Source organism: Mytilus californianus, unplaced genomic scaffold (assembly GCF_021869535.1).
Source record: "Mytilus californianus isolate M0D057914Y unplaced genomic scaffold, xbMytCali1.0.p SCAF_9, whole genome shotgun sequence".
Classification (NCBI taxonomy): Eukaryota; Metazoa; Mollusca; class Bivalvia; order Mytilida; family Mytilidae; genus Mytilus; species Mytilus californianus.
Window position 1 is genome coordinate 87,199,681 of NW_026262745.1, and position 26,922 is coordinate 87,226,602.

The 26,922-nt window shown below is 31.7% G+C and overlaps 1 protein-coding gene across 1 annotated transcript in view; it reads right to left on the reverse strand.

Annotated features, from left to right (window-relative positions):
• Positions 1-17: 17 nt before the first annotated feature.
• LOC127714024 (uncharacterized) overlaps positions 18-26,922 on the reverse strand; it is a 50,642-nt gene continuing 23,737 nt past the window's right edge. The window contains exons 9-22 of the mRNA XM_052219973.1: positions 25,801-25,909; positions 24,403-24,481; positions 24,034-24,203; positions 22,902-23,060; positions 15,996-16,145; positions 12,559-12,696; positions 11,837-11,977; positions 6,513-6,653; positions 5,448-5,495; positions 4,008-4,043; positions 3,570-3,602; positions 2,230-2,401; positions 1,267-1,314; positions 18-202 (exon numbers count right to left, since the gene is read on the reverse strand). Coding sequence (XP_052075933.1) covers positions 18-202; positions 1,267-1,314; positions 2,230-2,401; positions 3,570-3,602; positions 4,008-4,043; positions 5,448-5,495; positions 6,513-6,653; positions 11,837-11,977; positions 12,559-12,696; positions 15,996-16,145; positions 22,902-23,060; positions 24,034-24,203; positions 24,403-24,481; positions 25,801-25,909 — 1,609 coding nt within the window. The remainder of the gene's footprint in view (positions 203-1,266; positions 1,315-2,229; positions 2,402-3,569; positions 3,603-4,007; positions 4,044-5,447; positions 5,496-6,512; positions 6,654-11,836; positions 11,978-12,558; positions 12,697-15,995; positions 16,146-22,901; positions 23,061-24,033; positions 24,204-24,402; positions 24,482-25,800; positions 25,910-26,922) is intronic.

Here is a 26,922-nt window from a genome sequence, read left to right on the forward strand (position 1 = left end):
TATTGTATAATACTTTATTAATATATCAAGTCTTTGAATAATCTTTTATCTATCAGAGAGCAAAACATCTTACACGTATGGTCAGTGTCTCGTTTCCAGAAAGAAATCGCCATTTCTTTCCAATTTGCCAGGACCGCCATAACAAAAAGATGAAAGAAAGGTTTGTCCTTATACTCTATAGATATCTCGTTGATTGCTTCTTCTAAAACAGAATGTAAGGTATCATTATGTATGTAGTTGTTTTGTTATCGGATCTGTATATATCAGCTAAGATTTTTTTTAGCTCAGGACTATCAGTCATTTTTCTTTATCATTGAATGTTTTGCATGTCAGTGTATTGTTATTTAAATTAATACATACGTAGTATACTATACACATGATACACACACGCGTTAAAATGGTTCATCGGTATATATTTTCTCAGAATTAACAGTCTTATATAGGCTGTGAGCACCTGAGATCACCCCCTTAACAGACACATTGACAAATATTGATATTCAACATCTTGAACATGATAAAGTCAAATATTCTGCAAGTTCAAAAAGTGAAATAATTTGACTAAATATTTCAAAGTTCTGTGTATATATTTAACATGTTGAACGCATTTATCCTATACAAATAAACAAATGTTATACAACAGCTACAAATAAGTTTGTCTCGTTTCTTGACTTACATTGATACCTTCATTTACACCTGTATATGAGTATATAACTTTAACATGTTTACGTTTATACAATATTTCAGAGTTTGCTTTACATATCATTTAGATCTAGATAGAGGGTTGCTGCTCACAGAAAAGAAAAAAAAAACAACACCGTGTTGAACTACGAAAATATCCAAAAAGAAGAACAAGTACACCCACCAGTACATATAGAATGATCAACACAAATACAATCTAAGGATTAACCAATGTGACTATACTTGTAAATTTTGTAACCAAATTGGTCATTTGTAGTAATTCTCAGTTAAGTATAACAGACGCAAACACGACTTGGTTGGCAGTTAATGATTGTTTGCGTCACATATAACCACGGTTGTGTTGTAATTTCTAAAACTACTGTTTTGTTGTCATCTTTCACTTAAAGGTTAAATCACTAAATGAGATTGATCACTGTGTTAGAACGTACATGGGCTGTATACACGACGGAACTGTAGCTCAGTCTAACTTTGATATTCAATGTTTTTTTACTGTTTCGTCGTTAGTCGTGTTTTCGTCTTTGCAGTTTGGGTAAGACTTGTTAGTTCAATAGTTTATTTGTTTCTTACTCTTTGCTTCAGGGTCATGAGGGTTGATAACTGGCTTCTCTGAGTTCCCTATAAAAAAAATCATATTAAAAAAAGACGTGCATATTTCATTAATTGTCAGAAATAATAATTATATAAAATGCCATAGCCTTAACAAAACGTTTTATGAATTTCTGGACTCATTGACCAATATTGATATTAACATCTTATACTCAAATATTCTGGAAGTCCAAAAAAAAATAGATGTTATTGTTGTGTTTTTCCTTTCATCCAACACACAGTTTACAACTGATACGAAATATGAATTGTGGCAAGTGTGTTACAACTTCTGCAGAATACGTTTGCTCTGACGATGCAGCTATTTTTTTTTCATTCGGACAAATACACTTTGCAATCTCGTCTTCATTCATTCCAAACTAATTTAGAAAGTTGCACAATATGTATAGTACAGTCGGAAAATCTATAGTTTCACATATACTTTTCACGCCTATGTTTTATTTTAACCTCTATTTTGGTTGTAACAATTTAAGTATGCTCGCAACTCTGTTAAAAAAAGCAAGCTTTTTTAAAAAGACTATTAGAAAATATATAATTAAACTTAAAAAAGCTGAAAAAAAAGAAAGGTACGAGTCCTTGATTCTGAGTTATAAGTCATTGAACGTTTGGCTGGCAATGAATTTGTCTAGATTTTTCATCTAATTAATATTCACGCTATTGGAAAAAGAGAAGAAGCATCATATAGCATTTAAAAGATGGCTTTTGAAACTATATGTAATAAAATCATGAGAAAAAAGGCATGAGATGCAGGAAATTATTATTGACATGCCATGGATAAAACCAAATGATTCAGAATATAAAAGGTGAAAACAAGATAAGTGAACATCATTCATATGGAGTCTGGTTTTGGTTATGAGTTGTGTTGTGTGTCTTGGGAGGTACCATTTAAAACCTTTTATAAAAAAAAATACAGTAGTAACATCTTACCATCTTTATCTTTATCATTTTCTGGTTTAGGTTTAGGTTTTGTAAAATGTGTATAGAGCTGGAATTTTGTTTCTCCTAACAAATCTTTGATAAAGTCGTCAACAACAAAAAGTATTTCGTTTGATTTTTGTCTGTTCCTTTTCTGTTCCTGACTTTCTATCTCTATCTCTATCTGCAACAGTAAAAATAATACAGAGAGACAAAAATGTCTAACATGTATTCTACATAGACAAAATAAATTGTGTCTTCTTTCTAACACAGGTATTACGAAACATGCGTACAAACACGGAAGAAACAATGCTCTCTTGAAACAATAAATGTTTCTAGGACACATATTTCTTTTTCATAATCATGTTTATCTGTATTGCAATCTGTTATGTAGTCTCGTTTGTAGTTTAGTGTTTATAATACGACCTTACACATATCGTTTTTTTTAATAATTAATGTTATTTGATTACTTATTGTATAAAGTCTTATTCCTATTCCTGTCATTTCTGTATATTGTTGAATAAGTTTTAGATTTTAAGTTAACTCTGTTTGTTATGGAAAAACCCACAAAAACCGCCAGTAGCGAGCTAATTATTCAATCAATGAATTCAATCATTATTGCTGCTTGTAGATCTTGTATTCATGAATGCAGGCAATTAAAAGCAACTGTACTTTACCGTTATTCAATAGTAATTAATCGATTAAATCAAATCGGTCACAAACCAAAATCGAGGAAACACATCAACTATAGGAGGAGAACACCATTAACGGAACAACAGAAACACCGACTGCCAAATAAACAACATACATAGAAACGGACGATTTATAAACAACTGCCATATTCGTGACTTGGTAAAAGACATTTTAGAAAAAAATGGTGGGTTGAACCTGGTTTTATTGGTAGCAGTACCTCCCTCTTAAATAGTTATGTTAAAACTACTGCTAAAACGACAACATTACGGCGCACATGAAAAAAAAAACTGACAATTCTTTAGAAGTTCTTCAATGTTTTATGTGTTATCATATCATCATCTTGTTAACTTTTTTTGGTTATAACTTATCTACCAAATAATGTTTTCGTAAAATAGACCATTACAGATTAACCTTTGGCGAAAGTAAGAACAAAACAGGTTTTGACATTCTTAACCTTTTGGTTACTGTCAGATTTTGTTTATTCATCTTGTTTTCCAAGTCGTAAAACTTTGTATACCACAAACCCTATATTTGGTTTTAGATTGGAATATTTTTCTTAAATTTACACAAAAACGAAAAAGGGAAAATGACGGAAAAGTTTAACACTCATGACAATAACTCGTGTTGTCCAAAGGATGACAGTTTGAGAAATTTCTCACCAAGTACTCATTGTCTTCTCTTTTAATCTGTTTCTGAAATTATCAAAGAATAAAAATAATGTGAACTGTTTTAATATTTCTATTATGTTTCGACTGTTTCGAGAAGACAGTTGATTATTCATGGTTTTAATATATTTGTCATCAACAGCTTATCCCCATTATAAATAAGAAGACACTTGTCTATAAAAAAGAAAATGGAAACTGTTGAGCCATTTCTTAAATTTTTCAGCTTTTGGTTTCTTTCAAATTAAGTTTATAGGTCACATTAAAAGTGTTAAAGTCAAGATTAATGTATCAATTTTTACATATGCAAAGTAATTTTTAGCATCACGAAATAACTAACATGTATTTTATACACATAAGCCCTCTCACTCGCACTTGCACGTGTATACACAATTCACTTTAGAAAAAAAAAACAACAATTGGCCAACTACTAACCGTGTCCTCTGTTTTTTCATACCTATTCTCTAATTTCTACAAGATAAATAAATAGACAAATTGAATTTAGAAATTTATTGTAAACCAGTTTCTCACATTTATCAAACGAACGTTGTATTTTCTTTAACGTTGCTTAATACATCAGCGTTGGACATAACATATATTTTGAAAGTATGAGAAATGCAATTTTGTTATATTATTTACTCATCATTGGTCTTGGTTTTCTTTGTGATACATTGTTTAGGTAATTGCTGTTAATAACAGTATTGCATTAGTAATGAAGCAGTCTACATCTTTAGCGAATAGTCAGAGTGGTAGAATTGGTATCTGGTATCAACACAAAAGAACAATACTTCGTGGCTTTTATCAACAGTGTATCGAAAAAACGTGAATGCTGTGGTAATTGTAAATCGTGCTATTCTGACAATAATTGCTAGTTAAATATTGATAACACTGCATGATACACAAATGCGTATATATCTGCTGATTTTGAACTATATTTTTTTTAAATTCTATACATTAGATAAATTAGTCATCTTTTCAAGCAAAGCCATGTGATATGTGTGCATCTTTTAGATATGATACATACTAAGGACATCAATAAACAGTTTAGATTTTCTCAAAATAAAACAAAGTAAGAAATGACAAACGAAAGTATACAAACAAAAGTTTAATAAACATAAAACTGAAAAAAATGTTAATATTTAGGCTAAGCTAAAGCAATAAAGTTAACTAATCAACGTAAATAAATAAGCGGTAAGCAAAAGAAAAATAAAGCAAAAACAAACATACATTAAATCAAATACAGAAAAGCTTATTTACAACAGTTTCTTACTCACTTTAATATTTGAAACAATGCAAAAAAGAAAAACAATACAAAGCAAAAAACAAACGCGCTTAGTAATTAGTGCATCTCAGGGAGAGTCAATATATTTGTCACAATAAAATCATTGTATGAATAGGGAGGTGAAAATGTTCAGTCATGCCGGCAACAGAGAACCTCTTTTACAAACAGGTCTGTTGATATATTGAAGAGTTTCTAAAGAAGGTGAGTTTCGATAGCATTGATTCATTTATAATATGCCCCTGCCCTTTAATAAGTCGATTCTTTCATAACTAGACGTAACAATAAGCATTATTTTGAAATTCATGTTTTGAAATCTTTAGACATTGCGTGCTTTTTGTTTGCTTAGTTCATGCCACGGATTAGTATTGAATCAGGCATTTTTGTTTGATCGGAGGTTGACCTTGTAGACGATTATTAACAAAAGTGTCTTCCACTTAAGTATGTAAATCTAAATTTCAATGTGCCTTGAACATTGACAAGCATATCAATATTTTCACCGAACCTTTATTTTGACACATCTTTCAAGACATAACATGATATGTACGCATTTATAAACAAACACAAGGTTAAAACACCTCTCATTGTAATTTTACCTGTACAATAAGCTTAATTGGTAAATCTTCTTTGTTTTCCTTAACGCACTGAAATATGTAGTTGTACATTTTTTTTTTAAATTCTATCAATTTATAAAGGTTTACAAATAACACATTTCATTGACAATTGAAATTTAAATAATGAATACTACTGTTTTCTGTGTGTGCTGCATTTTAGCGATCTTTGTTTAACATTGCCATATAATTTGGATGTTTGGCTAGGCATATAACCAGGTTCAACTCAACATTTGATTCTGAAAATGTCCTTTACAAAACTAGAAATATGGCAGTTGTTTTATTGCGTTTCTATGAATTTTGGCAGTTGTTTTTGTTACGCTTCAGACTTGCTTGCGTTGTGTTCTGTTTATAGTTGATGCGTAACCCGGATTTGATTTTCTCTGAATAGATTGATGACTTTTGAACAGCGGTATACTACTGTTGCCTTTATTCATATCGTGATTTCAATCTAGAAATTAACAACAAGGGCTATATCATGTACATGTTTGTAGATGCTACATTTCATCTTACAAGGATGAATTGCAATGTTCGCATTTACACTTTACATCTGTATATAAATTGTATCATAATTGCAACAAAATAAAATGTATAATGCTCAAATGTATATTCTTTAAATTATCAAAAACTGAAATACAGGCTCCACCAGGCAAACATTTATGTCTATTATTAAATATTCAAATAAAAACATAATTCCTGCAATAGCTTTTGTAAAGATTGTACCTAACATTGCGTTTGCTTTACACAAAATGTATACATATACAGGAATCTGATATTCAGTAGTTGTCGTTTGTTTAGTGTTTCTCGTTTCCCTTTTTTATATATATTAGACCGTTAGTTTTCCCGTTTGAATGGTTTTACACTAGTCATTTTGGGGGCCCTTTATAGCTTGCTGTTCGGTGTGAGCCAAGGCTTCGTGTTGAAGACCGTTCTTTGACCTATAATGGTATATTTTTTTCAAAATTGTGACTAGGATGGAGATTTGTCTCATTGGCACTCATACCACATCTTCGAATATCTATATGATAAGAATGAATGCATTGTTCTTACCCTCGAATAAATATTTGCTATTTTGTCGAAAACAAATGCTTCAATATTTTCTATTCTTCCAATTGTCAACTCTACTAAGTCATTTCTGTTTGATATAATCGATGTCAGGAGCAGCTGCGAAACCATGTCTTTTTTATATTCCTGTTTTAACAAAAAATGTATATGTTTATGATTTGTAAATACGTCTCAGATCATCTTCTCTTTTGCGTGACATTTTATATATATATATAATTTTTAACTATTGTAGGACCATGAGATATTTGTGTTGTTCTTTCGTAGTTTTTTTTTTATATCGTAGTTATATGATTTCTAGCATTTGATTATACAATTAAAAACCTTGAAAAAGCACTGTTCAAGAAAAGTTCATTACAGATCAGTGGTGTTTCAAATTATATATTAAATGTATATGTTGATAATAACGGCAAAGAAAATATATTTAAGTTCATTACAAACTCGTTATTATTTGGACATAAAGGAAATGAAGATACATTACTTTATTTCAGAGATGCCAAACCTGTAATGACTATGGAGAAAATATGCTGCCTGACACACAAACAAGCCAGCTATAATTATTAATGAATGGAACACATTTCTAAGATACAGAAAATATACTCATGACCAAAACTGTTTTATTTTTGTTCTGATTCTTGATATAAAAAATTGTCCGGAACAAGTATTGGTGATTTCATACAACAAAATCTTTATTATTTTCTAAGTAATGCATAACATTACTTTTTTTTATCTATTCATTATGTTATTTTATTGTCATGAAAATTGATAAACATGTAGCAAACACTCATAGAAAGAATACACGAATTAGTTAGTTATCCTGTTTAAAATTGGAAGCTTTATGAGATTTTCAGTCTATTTGTTTTCCATATTGTCGATAATGTAATAGAAAAGGATTTCAATTTCAATCTATAAAGGTGGATACAATATTTTTTATACTTATATCGGAGAAGACCATATTATAGTTGTCAAGTGAACATTCCTTTAAATAGAATGGCGAATCGCAAGTAAATTCTATTTTTATAACTTGACAATGTTAACTATAAGGTTGCTTTTCAAATAAAGAGTAGTAAGTTATTGTAAAGAGAAAATTACATACTATTTAAACCAATAAATACACCCTGTAGACAGTTGAAGACAAAAAGATAGAGCGCGATGTTCATTAATCACAACATGTTGCAAAAACTCGAATATTTTTTGGATTTTTTATTTCATACAAAAAAGTAAAATCACAAAAAAACTGAACTCCGAGGGAAATCAAAAATGGAAAGTCCAAAATCAAATTACAAAATCCAAAGCTCAAACACATCAAACGAATTGATAACAACTGTCAAATTCCTGACTTGCTACAGGCATCTTCTTTTGTCGAAAATGGTGGATTAAACCTGGTTTATAGCTATCTTAACCTCTCAATTGTATCAAATTTCATTATATTGACAACGATGTGTGAACAAAATAAATAGATATAACAGGTAAAAATGTCAAAAATAGGGTTACAGCAGTTAACATTGTGTTATAATCTTAATCACTATTCAAACACATATGTAACAAAGAAGCACAAGAAGGCATATAGTCAACATACATTAGCAAACATGAAGGACAAAAATACAGAAAAATGTACATAAAACAATGACGGTACGTATAAGTACAAAGTCACGTCATATGTATCAAAGAAACACAAGGAAGGCATATAGACAAAGCACATTAGCTAAAATAAAAGACAAGTTTACAAAAAAAAAATCATAGAACAATAACAATAACACAATGACGGGATGTATAAGTACAGAGCCACGTCATATGTATAAAAGAAACACAAAAAGGCATATAGAAACGGGATGTATAAGTATACAGAGTCATGTCAAATGAATACCACCAAAAACAGACTAAACAGTAAAAGTAATATACATATGGACACATAAAAGAATACTATAAAACGTATTTAAGATGATAAACAACATCAGTACCCAGAATCTTTTCTTCAAGACCATCGTATATTATTTGTGAAGTTAATAAAGGCATATTTATAAACAAAGTCTTGGTACCTTCCGATAAACTTTTTTTTAGAAAAAGGACGAGACGTTCTTTGACTTACCCCTGGTTCATCAAGTTTCTGCTTAGACACCGGTGACGTTTTGCAAAGTCTGAGTAGAATCTGCAAGCTCTTGAATACCGAATAAGATGTGAAATGTATATCCCATATGCAGATTGAGTTGGTATATTGCTAATAAGGTGGAGGAAATTCTCGTTTGTCATAGATTCTGGCACTGAGATGACTGTGTATGTCAAATTTGAGGTATAAGTCTAAAAATGAGGCAGAGAAAGCCGTGTCAGTTGTTTCTTCAGTTTCTAGTTCTGGGGAATATATTGATGGAATCCAATCAGAGAAGTTCGGAGTGTTAATGGAAAGAACATCATCAATATATCTGAACGTGAAATTAAATAACATGGCTTCTGTGATCTTCTTTTTTTGACAAGTGTCTGAAGAAACACCGGTTCATATAAAATAAGAAGAGGTCGTCAAGGAGAGGCACACAGTTTGTTCTCATAATAATACCGACAATTTGTTGAAAAAAATCTATCTTCAAATTCAACAAATATGTTGTCAATAAGAAACTCCAGCATACTGATCACTTGTTCCTCCTTGTAGCATGTTTTACCTTTTTGTTCTCTATTTACAAATTATGCCGTATGGTATCCCAAAGTAATAAATCTATAGCGTATGCTACCATTTCTATGTTGACAACCGTTGTGGGTTATTTATTTTAGACGATTTTGAATTTCACATGGGGAATGGTGTAATACAGTGTTGAGAAACCTAAAGTTTGAACATAACTGATTTCAGAATTAGATCGAGATTAAAAATTATCAAGAAGTTCTTAAGAGTTTTTTAGAATCCACATATGGCAAATATCACTACGCGAGTAAAAAGTTTCACAATATTTCTGAATACCTCCTTTCGCTGAGACAGAAATTTGTCATTCTTATGGACAATGCTTTTGTCGAACATGCAGATGAACCGGCAATGTACTGTTATATGTACGGAATTTTGTAAAGCTTAGGTATTCAATAAAACAAGGTATGTCCTTCTGCTTACAAAAACGTTTTTTCATAATATCATGTTATTCTTGTCGTTTTCTAGGTTTGAACACGCAGTCAGAATAGAAATCTACTGTGATAAACGAATCATTCTGTGTTGTCACATGTAGTAGTTACTCGGGTTTTCACTACAAATTGTGCATATTTATATCAAACATGCAGATCAATGTACGCAACGCACAGATCATACTCAAGTCTACACCATTAATTGTTGGAAAATCCATATTGTAAGAAATCAACACCCCAGTCAGATAATAAAGAGCCACAAAAACACATCACACATTAAACTTCAATTGAAACACAATTGCTTGGGGGATTTTATAAACAGATCCTGAACTCAAAGAATGTGAATGTATAAACATTGTTGAAACTTATTGAAAAAAGATTCCCTGAATGCGACGATTTACTTGTCAGAAAAACTACCCCAAAGAGATGTTGATGTGACATACGTTACTGAAATAATTCAAATAGTGTCAAAGAAATATAAATATAATGTTATGAAATGTAAAACAAAAGTCGTTCGACTAAATGTGTTTACTCAATAACACTCTAGTATGAAAAGATTGCGTACACTTGTCAAATCGTTGCCAATCAATTCTTGTCGAATCATTCAGTGATCACGTGCCAACAATTACAGAAAACACATGCAAACAATCTTCGACAAAGAGTGTGTGTTTCAACTGCTGGAAAATAGGACATACGTTTTCAACATGCTGCCGTAGACAAATGTTCCAATGTGGGTGCAGTAAAATCTTTCGGCACAAGACAAAAAAATGTTATTCTGGACAAAAGGATTGCGCCAGTTCATGTTCGCAGATAAAGAATTGTAAATATATATTTGTTTTGAAATTTATCTGAAATATGTGATAAATTTAACCAACGCTATTGCTCCTTTAAAGAGTATAATACACAGACTTTGACAATTTTATTTAATGGATAAGGGACTAATAAGAAAAAGATGAAATTAACTGATTTTGATTATCAAAATATCACCCAGAGAGAAAAAATACAAACACATTTACCAAACGAAAAGTTGGAATGAATCAACATTTGTTTTTATTTAAACACAGCAGAACATCAAAAGTCATTTCTATATGTTATTTCTTTTTTAAATATTTAATAAAATATTATTTGAATCTAAAGATTCTGACAAAAAAAAAAAATTTAAAATTTCTTTTGTGCTAATTTTCTGTAAAACAATCTATTTTTAGATATATAAACTAATGAATTAAAATGACAATTCATGATTTAAAAAAAAAAAAATAATGACAACATAAATTGTTTTGAAATATATTTAAGAAATTTTAGACTTTTTATATAACAAATTTCTGTCACTTGAATAATATACATTAATAAACAAAAACACATGTCTTAGCAGATATGCACAGAACGTAGTAGCTTGTTAAAAGAAAATAGCCTTATAGATATGACTCATCATGTGATATGATGAGTTATACATGGCATAAATTTATGGCTAGAATCCCAAAACAATAAAACGTGGTATCGAATGTGACGTTTCTTGAAGAAAAGAAAAAAAAATTACATAAAATTATGTTTGTCACAAAAAAGAACTCCATGAAGATATATTATTCATAAATATTTTGTTTCGATGATTGAATAACGTTTCAATTCTTACGAACATAACATTTATTGGTATTTCAAACTACACAATTTTATTTAGGGGCCAGCTGAGGACCACCTCCGGGTGCGGGATTTTCTCGCTGCGTTGAAGACCCATTGCTGGCCTTCGGCTGTTGTCTGATCTGTAGTCGGGTTGTTGTCTCTTTGACATATTCCCCATTTCCATTCTCAATTTTATTTGAATTCAAAGCTTATCTAATAAGTAACGTACTATATTTGAAGATTGATGTTAGTTTGAAAATATATAGATATCCCATTACTACCATTATGAAGCCTATCAATGTTCATAAAGTTTGTGTATCGTTGTGTTTACTGTAAATCAGACCGACAATGGATGATTAACATTGTACATTGTTGTAAGTGCTTTATTTTGGGAACAATTAGTATCTTACTTGCTCAGTTTTTAAGCCGTTCTATTGCCAATAACTTTTTAAAATCTAACGCGTTTATCGATGTAGGATCATCCAATCACGTCTTTCTTTATGAAAAATGAGATAATACAAAACTCTCAATCAAAAGCATACATTTATAAAATATAATCCTGATCATTAATAACATATGTATAATATCGAACTTACATCAACGATTTTTTTTACTATCTCCCTTAACTTATGTTTGTTTCCATTCAAAGCATCAACAGTCATATGATCCATTATAACCTCAAACGATTGTGATAGATCTGAGAAGTATTTTGCCTTGTTGTCGTCAACGTCCTTGAACTGTAATGAAAATGATTGATAGGAGTTAACAGCAATTACAACAGCTTGTACAGCTATAGTAATCATACATGCAATTAACACAAATATAATATGTGATGTTTTTTTAAGAGTCTGGATACGAGTAGTGTTTACACACCACTGAAAGTTTGATGATATGGCAATGTACATTAACAAGAGGTTTGTCATTTAAATTATTTGTCGAAAGACAACCAAATACGAAAAAAAAAAATGAAATATACATGCATGCTTTGTAACATCTAGCTGCTCTTATTTAACAGAATGGCTTGGTTGTCGTGTTAAAATTAAAATACGTATCTAGTCAAATATATAAGTTTCAAGACATACTACATTTATTTTTAAATACCTATACCTATGATAAAAGAAGAAAAAAGCTAGCTGATAACATAAATATCATGGATTATTTAAGAAAGTTGTCGTTAAATGACTTTCTGTTTAATGATGACACAATTATTCGATCCATGTAATGATATTACTACATTTTAGATGTAAACTCCTGTTCTTTCAATTCTGAATTTATACGATAACTCTGGATTTTAAACATTGAAACGTAATATAAAAACCTGAAGCATAGCCTTTTTGAATCCATTATAAGAAGCTGATAATTTTTTTGGAAGGAAACGATAGTCCTCTTTAACCTGTTCCAATACTCTTCCAATTTGTTTTCCCAATTCGGCTATACCTTTTTTATTACGTGTTTTCTATTAAGAAAGAAAAATCAAATTATTTTATAATTGACACAAAGAAAGGTAAAACAAAAGGAGGAAGCATTTGTCACGCTATCAAAATATCATCAGAAACATAAGAAGAATATAATCTGCATTTGGACGAAATGCATTACAAAACATATTGTACTTTGGATTGCTTTTAAGTGTAATACCACCAATTCATAGTACGTCACATCCGGTTACATACGGAAAAGGGTCGAAAATAATATTTCCTTGAACTTGACAGTTTTAAAAAATTATTCCTACAGCTCATTGCAGTAAACATTTCTGGGTCATAAACATATCTCTTGGTTGTTTAAAAGCACTATTGTGTTTTAATTTGGTGTTTCTATCGAATATTGCGGAAACTTGCGGTTACATGGTTACTACAGCTTGTACACAGACAAAAACAGGTAAACACTTGATTGGTTAACTTGCAGTGATAGTTATTTTCTTATATGCAATGCAATGTTTTGTGAAATGTTGTCTACAGTACTGGACAGGATAAAACTTTACTCATGCCAAGTATTTCCTTGTTTGAAACAAAGATAAATCTTCATTATTTTAAAGTGCAAATTTAACAAAGAATAAAAAGGGAAAATCAATGGTGGTACTACACCTTATAATGATAATTCTACCTTGAATTCAATGATGTAATGGAACAATGTATCAAGGGTAATAACTGCATCATTGGGCTGTTTGTACCAAGAATAAACATGACTGTTATAATGACTATAAAACTGTTTAGTTTTCACGTAAATGCATCATTCTCCTGTAAGTTGACAAACGTTAACTTTCTGTGTCATCATTTCATATAGTCGGCTATAAAAGTACCCGAGTTGAAGAACATGAAACAAACGAGAAAATTTACAGCTTTCTTTTTGAGGATACAAATAATATTATTTTCCTAAAAGCAGATACAACTTTTACGTATCATCCGTAATAAATCGTTTATTGATCAACGAAAGACGGTTTACTAAAGTTGCATTATGTCGTAACTGATAGCATAGAAGGTAAAATCACAAAAATACTGAACTCCAAGGAAAATTCAAAACGGAAAGTTCCTCATCCATTGGCAAAATAAAAAGCTTAAACACATTAAACGAATGGATAACAACTGTCATATTCCTGACTTGGTACAGGCGTTTTTTTTTTTTATATAGAAAATGGTGGATTGAATCTGGTTTTATAGCTAGCTAAACCATTCAGTTGTATGAGTCACATTTTAGTTCAAACCTTACATTGTCTATAACAAATGTTTAATATGATTTTCTCCCTGAAAACTTGTATATAAGATGACATAGAAACGACACCTATAGGTCAACGAACGGCTTTAAATAATGAGCAAAAACTCAGACAGCACAGTCAACTATTTAACGCCCCAAAAGGACAACTTGTAAAAATTACCAAATGAGAAACGAAAGACAAACATTTTATACAGCAACAAACAGCAACAACTGATTTCCAGGCTCCTGACTTGGGACAGTCACATACAGAATGTGACGAGGTAATTCTAGCCTTACGGCGCCAACTCTCCCCGATCCTGTGACAAGGGTGTAACAGTACAAAAACTATAATTATTAGGAGAAAGGAATTTAACTTATCAGATCGATACAAAGCAGAAAAACATATAACAAAAAAGAAGACCAGTGGCAGGGTACGTATTCATCCCCCCAAAGTACTACTTCTATAGGTACAAAATTGATAATACTCGCAATTACTGACAGCTAGTGACAGTTACTAAACTATCGATACATTTTAGTCTAAAATGTCAAACAGTACACATGAAACATCCAATGGATTTAGTGTCAAAGCGTCATTTACAGTCGGAGAAAAAATGATCGTGTGCAATGACAAGATAGAAGTATCGACAGCTGGTAGAGCATTGAGTGTCCTTAAATTTGTTTATAACAAAATCAATATTAATACATATAAATCAATATTCAAAGATCTAATTACGGTGTTGAGTTGGTAACCGTTGCGAATAAGTGTATTAAAAGAATCGATAAGTTTACCTTGATCGTATATAGATCTTCGGGCTCGGTAAGCAATATCTTCATTATTAACCGCACGGAAATATGCATTGTGTATTTCGACGGCGGTCAGTATATATCTGTGGAGGAAGCCAAATTCACCCAGAGAAACGTTGACCTATAATAAGAAATCTATCAATCCTGGTCAGTTAAGATTGGAGTTGACGTATCTGTCACATGTTGGATTCGAACTCACTAACTTAGTAATGACTGGCTAGCGATACTGTAGTTCTAAGACAAATCTGCTTCCGAAGCTCTTGAAATAAAATGAATGCTTCACGACCTTGCAATTGTAGTCAAGGTCAACAAAATATTACATTTCTGGGTTTTTAGTTTTGCTTAAGCGATGCAAACCATGGGGTCTTTAGAATAAGGTTTGAAAACATAATACCTTGAAAAAACCAGCCGAAAGTAACCTTATGTCAACTAATGATGTCATTTGTTTCACTAATGTTTGACATCTAGAAACGATATATTTTTGGAACCAGTGTTTACTTTTAGGTAGCATTGGATTGAAAAAAACCTTAATTGTTCCCGAAGTAATAATTCTTAATGTCCTCCAAGCGGTAGTTAGATATAAGAAGATGTTGTATGAGTGTCAATGAGACAACTCTCCTACTGGAAATCCTACTGACATGGAGAGGTAACGCAAGACCAACGAAAAATTAATTATAAAGGATTAATTTGCCTGCAAAATTTCATAAAAAATACGTTAGTAGTACATAAATGAATCAATCTGACATACGCCTATCGTCCAAACAGAACTAAATATGACGTTTGGATTTGTTACGTTACTTTTATGACGTTTTACGATCATATTTCAAATAGGATTAAATGTCTACTGCTTTCATCCATCCAATGACTAGTCAATACTGAGAAGTTATTACTAGTAACATTGTCGATGAGGTTTTATAATGCAATGTCATTGTTTACTTTTTAATTTTAATTTAGCAGTAGGCAATGGAGATACCTAGTTAACAACGTCATCAATAAAACCTCATCGACAATGTAACAAATAGCAACATCACAATCAGGACAAGCGAAAGACACTCAAATACACTTAAACTCCTTTATCAGTGTGTTTTTTACAATAATTATCTAATTATCTGCATGTGAATTTAATTCGACGGCTTGTCACCTGCTAATTGCTAGCAATTGAAGTAGCTGTGCGTTTATCAGTCTTTTAATCAAATCACATCTCATTTCCTGAAAAACAACTTTCAATCATCGTTATTAGAATATATTTATTATCGAACTTACATCAACTAATTCTAACTCTTTGGTTATCTTCTTTAACTTTAACTCAGTTTTTTTTGGATCTTTAAAATAATAAAGTGGCATATGTTCAACTATCTCATCAAACGAAGTTGATAAAACCGAGAAGTAGTGTGCCTTGGTTACTTCCTTGAACTGAAAAGAAAATTTTCGCGTGGAATAAACAATAATGGCAACTGATTGTGAACTAAAGTGTACAATATTGAAACTTAAGTTGATTTTTTTTACATTTGGTGTTTCGGAGACTTTAATAGCTGATTATGCGATATTGCTCATTGTTGAAGGCCGTAGGGTTACCTATAATTGTTATTTCTATGTCATTTGCCAATGGTACCACATCTTCTTTTTTCATCATTGTACAAATATAAACTGTGTTGTCTATTCACATATTTAAACAAGTTGGTCTGTATCTAGAACTGAACGCTGGGCAATATGACATTGCAATACAAAATGAATTAAAAAGTCCGAATAATAGTGTATAATTGTCAAGTAATTTCTAGTTCTATCAGACAAAACCGGAAAATGTGATTCAAAAAATGAACAGGCTAGCTTTTTCAAGTTAGTATGACGTATCAGTTAAGTAACTTTTCGTTAAATGGCTTTTTTGTTTAATTATGACATTATAATTCTGTCTATGAGTATTTTTATAGATCCAAATTAGATGTAAACGCTTGTTCTACCTATAGTCCAGCTGATTGATGCATATTTTTAGCAGAATTGTTATTTTGATGATAATAGCATGAAACTTTGTACAATTGTAGATCTATATATGGTAGTCAATTTAAGCTATGTACCCACCCTGAAAAATCCAATATGGTGGTCATTTTTAAGATGGTTGCCAATCAGTCAAAATTTCACCACCATGTATAAATTACAGTTAATAATAATCAAATGAAATCTTTTCAAAGCATATAATATATAATCCAACGTTTCTAGTAAGTCATGGCGATATATTAAACTTTAAAACTTTTTTTTAATGTTGGAAAGTTTCAAAATAGCCGCTAAAAAGTGAAAATGATCTAAACTAAGACAAGGATCTTGTCATATTCATTTCTTTCTTCGAATTGCTGTTTGCTGTTCATACTATGTTACCGATTTTCTACTGAGTAACACAACTCTTGGTAACATACTGCCAGAAACTACACCACCTTCTGGACCACCTGCATTGATCACGGGTTTTGATTAAAAGGGACTCGTGCTGTTTATGCTGTCATTGTTGTATTATTCATATACGTCTTGTCAACCGATGAAAGTAGTGTTTATCTATCATACAGACATGGGAAACCATATTGCATTTCAAAATTTCACATTAAGTTAAATTTATGATACTTTTCATATACCAACATTTTTAAATTTATTAATTATGGATATGACTCATAAAGCTATGTAAACAATAGCACATAGGCAGCTGGCACTTCTTGAGCACCTGGGATAAACCCCAGCGGTTGACGTTGCTCAATATTTAGATTTTTTGTAGAGTGGCCTGCTTGATGATAGTCTTTTCGGGTTTATTTATCCTTGCTAGTGTCTGGTTTAGTTTTTCTAATGATGTTCAGATGTCATGGTGTCTTCCTCATCTTCTTTATCATTTAGACAACAACATATTTTTACAGCAATTTTCAAAATGTTTATCAAGGGCAGCCTTTTAAGTCATTTTACAACTCTTCATCACATTTGAAAAAGCAACGAACATAACATCATTGTCCTCGGACATTTTTATCTATCGTTTTTATATCTTTCAACCACAATTTTTTAGGTCACTCTAAATTGATGATACCTTTGTGATACATATCCAATAGGGTATATTCCATCTGCATTCACTACAAGTAAAAGGCCGATATATTCCCTAACCTAAAGCTTTCATATGTTTATAAGGTTTACTACTATAAAATTGAGAATGGAAATGAGGAATGTGTCAAAGAGACAACAACCCGACCATAGAACAGACAACAGCAGAAGGTCACCAACAGGTCTTCAATGCAGCGAGAAATTCCCGCACCCGGAGGCGTCCTTCAGCTGGCCCCTAAACAAATATATATACTAGTTCAGTGATAATGAACGCCATACTAAACTCCAAATTGTACACAAGAAACTAAAATTAAAAATAATACAAGACTAACAAAGGCTAGAGGATCCTGACTTGGGACAGGCGCAAAAATGCGGCGGGGTTAAACATGTTTATGAGATCTCAACCCTCCCCCTATACCTCTAGCCAATGTAGAAAAGTAAACGCATAACAATACGCACATTAAAATTCAGTTCAAGAGAAGTCCGAGTCTGATGTCAGAAGATGTAACCAAAGAAAATAAACAAAATGACAATAATACATAAATAACAACAGACTACTAGCAGTTAACTGATATGCCAGCTCCAGACTTCAATTAAGCTGATTGAAAGATTATGTCTTCATCATATGAATATCAGGCACAATCCTTCCCGTTTGGGGTTTAGTATCATACCATCATAACATATATGAGAAGAACATAACCCGTGTCATGCCAACAACTGGTTTTTAAATAAATGTGTTTAGTGCCGATGCAAAGACTCTATAAGTGAATCAATATTAACGTCAAAATATGCAATCTTTAATGACCTGACAACAGTATCGTAACTATATCCCTTCTTAATAAGTCTATTTAAAGATTTTGTTAGCTTCAGAGGTGAATACTGACATTTTTGTGCTTTATGAAGAATATTTCCATAAAAAATTGGATGTGAAATACCTGAACGTATAAGAAGTCTGCATGTTGAGCTATATTTACGAATGATGTCCTTATACCGATGATAAAATTTAGTAAATATTTTGCCTAGTTTGTGATATCGAAAACCCTGGCGTAATAATTTTTCAGTAATACATAAATTTCTCTCGTTAATCTCTAAAACATTGTTACATACACGAGCGAATCGTACAAGTTGAGATATATAAACACCGTAAGATGGTGACAAGGGAACGTCACCATCTAAAAATGGATAATTAACGATAGGAAATGAAAAATCGTCTCTTTTATCATATATTTTAGTATTAAGCTTTCCGTTAATGATATAGATATCAAGATCGAGGAAGGGGCAGTGGTCATTGTTAGAATTAGCTTTATTTAAAGTAAGTTCAACAGGATAAATTTCTTTAGTATATATACTGAAGTCGTCATTATTGAGAGTCAAAATATCATCCAAATATCTAAAAGTATTATTAAATTTCTGTATCAGATGTTGTTTCGATGGGTCTTTGCTGATTTTTGTCATAAATTGTAACTCATAGCAATACAAAATAAGGTCCGCAATAAGTGGTGCACAATTAGTCCCCATTGGAATTCCGATAACCTGACGATATACGGAATTTCCAAAGCGAACAAAAATGTTATCTAGTAAAAATTCAAGGGCATATATAGTATCAAAGCATGTCCAATTGACATAGTTTTTTGTTTATTGCTACTAAAAAATGACCTAAAAGAGTTTGAACATATATATTCACATTCTGACTTTTTAAATGCCCATTTAATTAGGTGTGTGAATGTTTTCTTAATGAGAATGTGAGGCAATGTGGTATATAGGGTAGACAAATCAAAACTTTGAACAGATTCAAAATCACCAATAAAGCATGCAATTTATCAAGTACTTCCAACGAGTTCTTGACACTCCAAAATTAATTAATTCCACTATTTTCGAATGCCTTATTTGAACAATTTATTATCAGGTTTTTGATTGTACGAAGTGTACTGGTAAGAAGAATAGACAATTTAGTAGTGGAACAATGGCTTGGAGACGAAATGAATCTATATTTGTAAGGTGTTTTGTGTAGCTTCGGAAGCCAACACATAGTTGGGACTTTCATTGTATTTGGTTCTGCTTGTAAAGCGGTAGCTAAAAGTTTTTGTTTGTTACAGATGTCGTTTTCTGAAAATGGAGTCAGTTGGAATGTTGGTGAATTGGTGATTTCTTTTTTCCGAACCTCAATGTAAAATTTACGTCAAACAATAATAATATTATTAGCAGCTTTATCGGCCGGGACAAAAACAAATTCCTTGGCTAGTTCTTTTAGTTTATGTTTGATAAGAGAAATAGGTTTATTGTGGTTATTGTTAAGAGTAAAATGTTCTTTAAAATGTTGAATACGTATATCAACTATGTTCATTACTGATTTAAAAAAAAAGAGTCCAAAGATTTTTTGTCAGCTTTTTCCCGTTTTATCCATTTCAAACAGTAAGTATGGAGTGAGTCGTGGATGATATTACGACACTCATTCCAATAAATAATTGACGGAGGACGATATTTAGGTCCTTTACTGAGGAATGATTTTAACTCTCGGTCTTGAACGATGTTAAGATCTCCTGTTATAACATGGGAAATGGGTCCATAAATGTATTCGGAATTACTGCAATTACATGAAGTAGGTGTATTTTCACTGGTACTATGTCTATTTCTCAATATGTATACGCTGTATTAGTGCGATATTATTAATAACATTCAATACGATTGCCAAATCTTCCATTTTTACATGTGTGTAATTCTATTCATGGCTTGATCTACATTTACAATTTCCAAATCAGGTTTACAACACTTGAACTGTATAGTTACATTGCATACTATCGCAAACGGGTATTAGGATAAGTATGATGAGAAAATGCGAAGAACCACTAAACTACTGAATAAACAGTATAATTACAATTCTATACATCAGAAACAATTGTCTATCTATCCCACAACAGTTCATTCATTAAAGTTACAGATCAGTCGAGGTTAAGTGGACTCAATTTTTCCTTATTACTTCATTCTTTGACTGTTACATAGATTACTGCTTTCTAACAAAAAGTCGCGTAAGGTTCTCAAAAATGCCATTCCTATATGAATACCTGAAGCAGAACTACTTTTTGTTGTGCTAAAATATGTTTACCCGGTTCCATTTGTTCCGATTTGGCAACAGCACATACAAAAATGATACATGTCTAGAAAAACAATTACCATTTGGCTGGATTTTATATATAGAATATCGAATCGAACATGTCGAAGTGACAGAATTGATCTCATCCTGAAATATTATTCAATGCAAACTGATATTTAAAGGCAGGTGGACATTTGTCTTGGCTTTACTGCGTGGAATGATATCCAGACATACTTAATAGCTATGTTATCATGTTCTTATCTTGTGTATACAATGACAGGATAGCGTTGCACAAGTGACTAGTTTTACCAGGTTGGCATACATGTACTTTTGGTTATACAATTGACGGATTGGATGTCCGTAACACAATTTTTACTAGATGAAAGTATGAAACGCAGCGTTATATTTTGTTAGTGCTTGGATATTTTTAGTCCATACTCATGTTATTAGTTACTAAGTTATCGCAATATTACGAACAGTTGTGTTGGCGCCTAATATTTTGGTTAAAGTTTCAAAGCATTTGATCCCGAAGAACTATCCAGGTTAGACTAAAAAACTGCTGAAATATTAAAATGTTAACTTGTTTCTATGTGACAATTTGTAAGCTGTAGTTGGTCTCCTGTTGTCCGCGGCTACTGTTGTTTAACAACCAGTATTTGCGAAAGGATCCACATATTAAATACTGAATGTTTCATAGATGAAATCTTCAAGTACAGTCACTGTAGGTACATTGATAATTGGATCATAGATAAACGATCAATGATAAATGTACATTTTGTCATTTAATACCTCCTTTACTGGTCCTTACAACTAGTCGAAGGGTCAGATACATCAAGGTGTGGCTCATGTTGAGTTGAATTTAGTATTATAAAATAATAAAACAGAAGTAACTTTGAAATAGATAGCGTCGAAGTTTTCTCAGGGAATAATTCGATTGCTTCTGTAAATTTGCTCAATAGATAATCAAGTAATGTGTTTGATGTCTGTGGGATAGACTTTTGCCTACATCACGTCTTTTTGAACTATCTTTATGCGCAGCTTATTCACAAATCGTTGTGATACAATTATGTTGCGGTTGCCTGTTTAATTGCATCATCAAAATAATCATTGAACAGGAGAAGTGAGCAGCTGCCTTGCTAATGGCATACCAAACATCATATTATTGCAATTTTGTTAAGATTATTATTATGTCCTGCCTCTTCCATCTTATCATAAAGAAAACAGTTCCACTCGAGAAGTGTTTATTCTACTAAATTCTAGCTTAAATATTGGAATAACGCCAGTATCTACACATGATCCCTCGCTGTAGACTACTTTTATGCAAGAATGGTACCGTAGTTACGATTTTCTATGCTTTCTTCATCAATATTCGATTGTTGTTTGGCCTAAGTATAAAAATGTTGCATACAGTAGGTATCAAAGGGCACTTGATGTTACGAATGGTACGTCAAAACAAAACACTTTGTAACCTTATATAAGATATATGTGTTGATTTTGATATCTAATGGCGGCCTTCTTGGAAAATGGTGCCATTTTGAAATTTCAAGTTGGCTCCATAGGTATATTGTTTGAAGCATCCACTGCAACTAGCGTTCCAAATTTGGTCTTGTAGAAGTGATATTTGTAGATTTTGATATCTTATGGCGGCTATCTTTGAAATTACAAGATGGGTCTATAGCTTATATTTTTCAAAACCCCATTCTCGATTGTCAAAATTGCTAAATTGGCCTTGACGCTGACCTTATACAAGTGATATATGCTGATTTTGATATTTTATGGCGGCCATCTTGGCAAAAAGCCGCAATATTGAAATTGCAAGGTTGGTTCATAGTCAATATTTTATAAAACACACAGAACTACTACCATGCCAATCTTGGTGCTTTTATCATCACACCCACAATTAGTTCACCAATCTGCAGGACTACTAGTTTAAATTCCAACGACAATTGTCATTGTAATAAATTTAAACGTGTTTATTTTGATAGTACACTTATTAGATAAAATAATGATACCTGTGATGTATCCTCCTCGAACTGCTTTGTACTCTCCTGAAATTTCTTATAATATTCTGGAAAATATCTTGAATGCAATTCGGTATACTTCTTCTTAACATATTTGATTTCTTTTCTGATTTCAAATTGCAACTCGTCCATCCTTTTTTTGTCAAGTTTCTGCAAATTGAAAAAAAAAAGAAACTCCTGTCAAAATTGGCATACATAGATTGATTGTTGATGTTTTAACGCAACTTTTAAGTGCAACATTTGGGCTATTCTTTGCGGTCAGTGTTTATCGGTGGGGGAAGCCGGAGGAGTGCCCGGAGAAAAACCACTGACCTTCGATAGGAAAACTGACAATCCTAGTCAATTAAGATTTGAGTCGAGTGCACCTGCACGAGCTGGGTTTGAACTCACGACCGCAGTGTTGACTGGATATTGATTACAGAAGTAGAACTACTTAGACCACTGGGCATCACAGGCCTTATTGGCAAACAGAGCGACATTGAACATGTTATACAATAATGGACTTTCGACTTTTAAAAACAATGGCAGAGAACAATTTACCAAATAATTTTGATATTCACCGAGGGTGAATGGATATCTTAGGCGTTGAGAAAACATTGTGTCAACTGAAATTTAAAGTCAACAATTGTTTTATTATATGACCTTTTATCTTTCTAAACTTGTTTAGAATTTGCCCAAGATACTTTTTAAACTGCTCACGGTTTTTACACTAACTACAACATCTGCGTTGCAATATTTAAAAAGGAAAAGAAGGAAAAAAACTCCTCGTAAAAGAAGGCGAAAACAAGAAAATAATAAAATAAAATGGGAATATACATGATGTCACAAACCAACGTTATTGACGTTGCCTTCAAATATCTATAGTAAGGCACAACGACGTTGTTCCAATTCATATATTTATCTCACGTGAATGTCGCCACGGTGAATGTATTGGTATATCTCAGAGGATTTCATAAGCTCTTATCCAATGAGACAACAGGAAATGTATAGTCATACAATTAAACATAAAATCAAGTCAATGTCTCCGGGGGCAAGCCTTCGTTTACAAATGCTACTTTGCCTTACAATAAATACAAACTAACCATATTAGCATGTGTTTTATAAGTAAAGTTTACAAATGTACCTGTAAACAGGTAAGTTGGATTCGGTTTTTGGCTATAAAAATCTTTTTTTCTGCGATGTCACATCTTTGCCATTTTGCAACAAGTCTCAGTTGTTCCTTGACTGCATTGGTTTTCAAACCACTTTTATTTTTCATTCCTTTTTCTTTGTCGAGTTTCCATTTATGGTATTCTAACAAAACAAAAAGTAACGCATATATATTAGACAGAATAATACTAAACTACGGAAGAATGGTAATTCAACAGAAATCTGAATATTATATATTGAATCGATTACACAATCATTCAGATCACACTTATAATTTCTAAAATGCAATCAGAATGTAACAGGCTAATTCTATATCCGTCTCGCTAAAATTTGTTTTTGTTACCATTGTTTATTTCGAACATAGTATCCTGAATAATCTCGTCTACTCCATTAGTATTTTTCTCCAGCGAAACAACATGAATCTACAAAATAGAAATAAAAAAATGAGCTAAAATGCCTTGCTTTACACACACATTTAAAAAAAGATCGTGTAGGGGACTAGAAACGTATCACTTAACAATGAAGAAGCACATCATCACTTCGTTAAATTTTTCAAACCAGATATTCGCAAATGACCTTGATTATTTTTAATTATTTCATTCCCCACAGGGAAAACACTACGAATCGGCATGCAGCCGTTCTAATGGTAGAAAAAAAAAACCTTCAGTGGCAATATGTACACATAGCAAATATATTTAGATGATCATTGAATAACAAGTAGATCATACAAGGTAATTCACATTGACATTATGCTATAGACCTTCAGAAAGAAAAGACAAAAAGTACATAGAATATACATTTAATGCAGTCAACCTCCTTAATTGACTTAATTATTAGTCGATACTTTGATATTATAGACTTTAATTGGAAACAATTAAACATGTTAAATGGTCATAAACAAACTATTCATTCAACGTAAACCAAAGGTTCGTGGACATGCTCAACCACTTAAATCCTGACAAAAATAGTTGACTTCCCGACAAGAAAGACTTAATGTTTACAAGCCATCCGAGATTCAAGCAGAGATGTAAATCTATTAAATTCATCGATTTCATCGACCTTGGCATCGTTTTTCTTGATAAAAAATTCAAGCACATATACCTAAATCCTTTTTTAAACATCATATAAAAGTAATGGTATTTGTTAAGGGGATTTTTGTTTCTGAATTCATCGAAATATATTATACCATAATGTCATAATAAATACAACGATGTGGTTAAAGTGCCAATGAGACATTTCTCTATCCAAGTAACAATGTATAAACATTTGACGATTATGGGTCAAAGTACGGCTTTCAATACGGAGCCTTGGTTCACACAATACAACAAGCAATAAAGGGCCCAACATTGCCCAGAGTGAAAAAACAGACACACTAACGGTCTAATCTATACGAAAACAATGAATAAATGCAATAGTACAATACCGTTGTTCGATAGTCATAAATAAATCAAGCAAAGAAAAAAAAAAAAGTCATAAACAAAAACCTAGGGAAACACATTCACTCTAACTGGAAAACAATGGAACACCAGAAACACTGAACTGAAACAAAAACAAACGCAAACACATGCTATTTGATAACAACTGCCATATTTCTGGCTTGGTATACATGTAGGACATTTTAAAGATAAAAAATATTGGGTTGAAGCTAGTTTTATGGCTTACCAAACTAAAGCGTTAAAAAAAAACCGTACAAATTCCATGTAAAGACTTCGTACCTTCTCTTTTTTGTCGTCCTGCGTACACCATTTTGACAGTTGATTATCTCTCTTAGTAAAATATCGGAGTCATCGTCAAAGTGTTCCTCGATTATTTCTTTTAATGTTTTATCTGGTATCTCACCTTTACTCTTCCTTTGTAAAAACAATAAAAAAGTATTGGTAAAAGTTTAATAGATATTCATTAGAACAAATGTATTAGAACAAGAAGGTTATCTCCTAATTCTGTCTCTTCATAAGGGGAACTATTTGTACAGCAAACCATTTATTAAGCACATATATTTGAAAGAAATATAAACACAGTTATCAAAAATATCCTTACCGGTTGAAATCAAGTCTTGTGAACTTACTTATGTTTGTATGTTAATAGGTAATATGACAAGATATTTACATGTCGAATTTTAAAAATAATGTCTTGTTCATTCCATGTAAGTTACAATCTTCCTAATGTACAAGATAGAAAATTTTCTTCGCTAAATGACTTTAAGTATTGTTGTGAATGTTTCAATATCAGTTTAAAATACATAGTTAGTTTTGTTTTGTGTAATTGATCAATGGACTGTTTTATACACCGTTTGTTAAACCTATCATACACATGTCTGTACATGCAACATGTGACCTTTAAGTACTCATAATTGCTATGAATAGCTTTTGTTTACTGCTAACAGTTTCATGTTATTGTTTTTAATAGTAAACCTGTCTTAACCTTTTTAGACTAATGTTTCCTATGCGACTATTTTTTAATTTAATCATTGGAAAATATCATTTTTACTGTTTCACTGTTAATAGTTTTATAGTTCTGTCAAAGTAGTACTGTTGACGCTTTATATTTAATAATAATTGATACAAAATAGAAAGTTGTAACTCTATCTTTTTGATTAATATTTTATATAATGCAAAATTAAACAGATTGACCAGTTTTGCCTTTTTCCTATTTCGATTGTAGTCATCGTCTTTGTGAATCTTTTTTTTTTGTATGTTTTAACAAAATATTGACCTCCCGTTTTGTAATAAAGTTAATTGAAGACTATTTTCCGTATTCGTTCCCTTTCTTTGTTATTGCTATTGTTTATTAGTTTTCAAATGAATCGTCTCCAAATTACACATCTCGTTTAACACTGATTTAGGTTTTGTTCTTTTATTGCAAA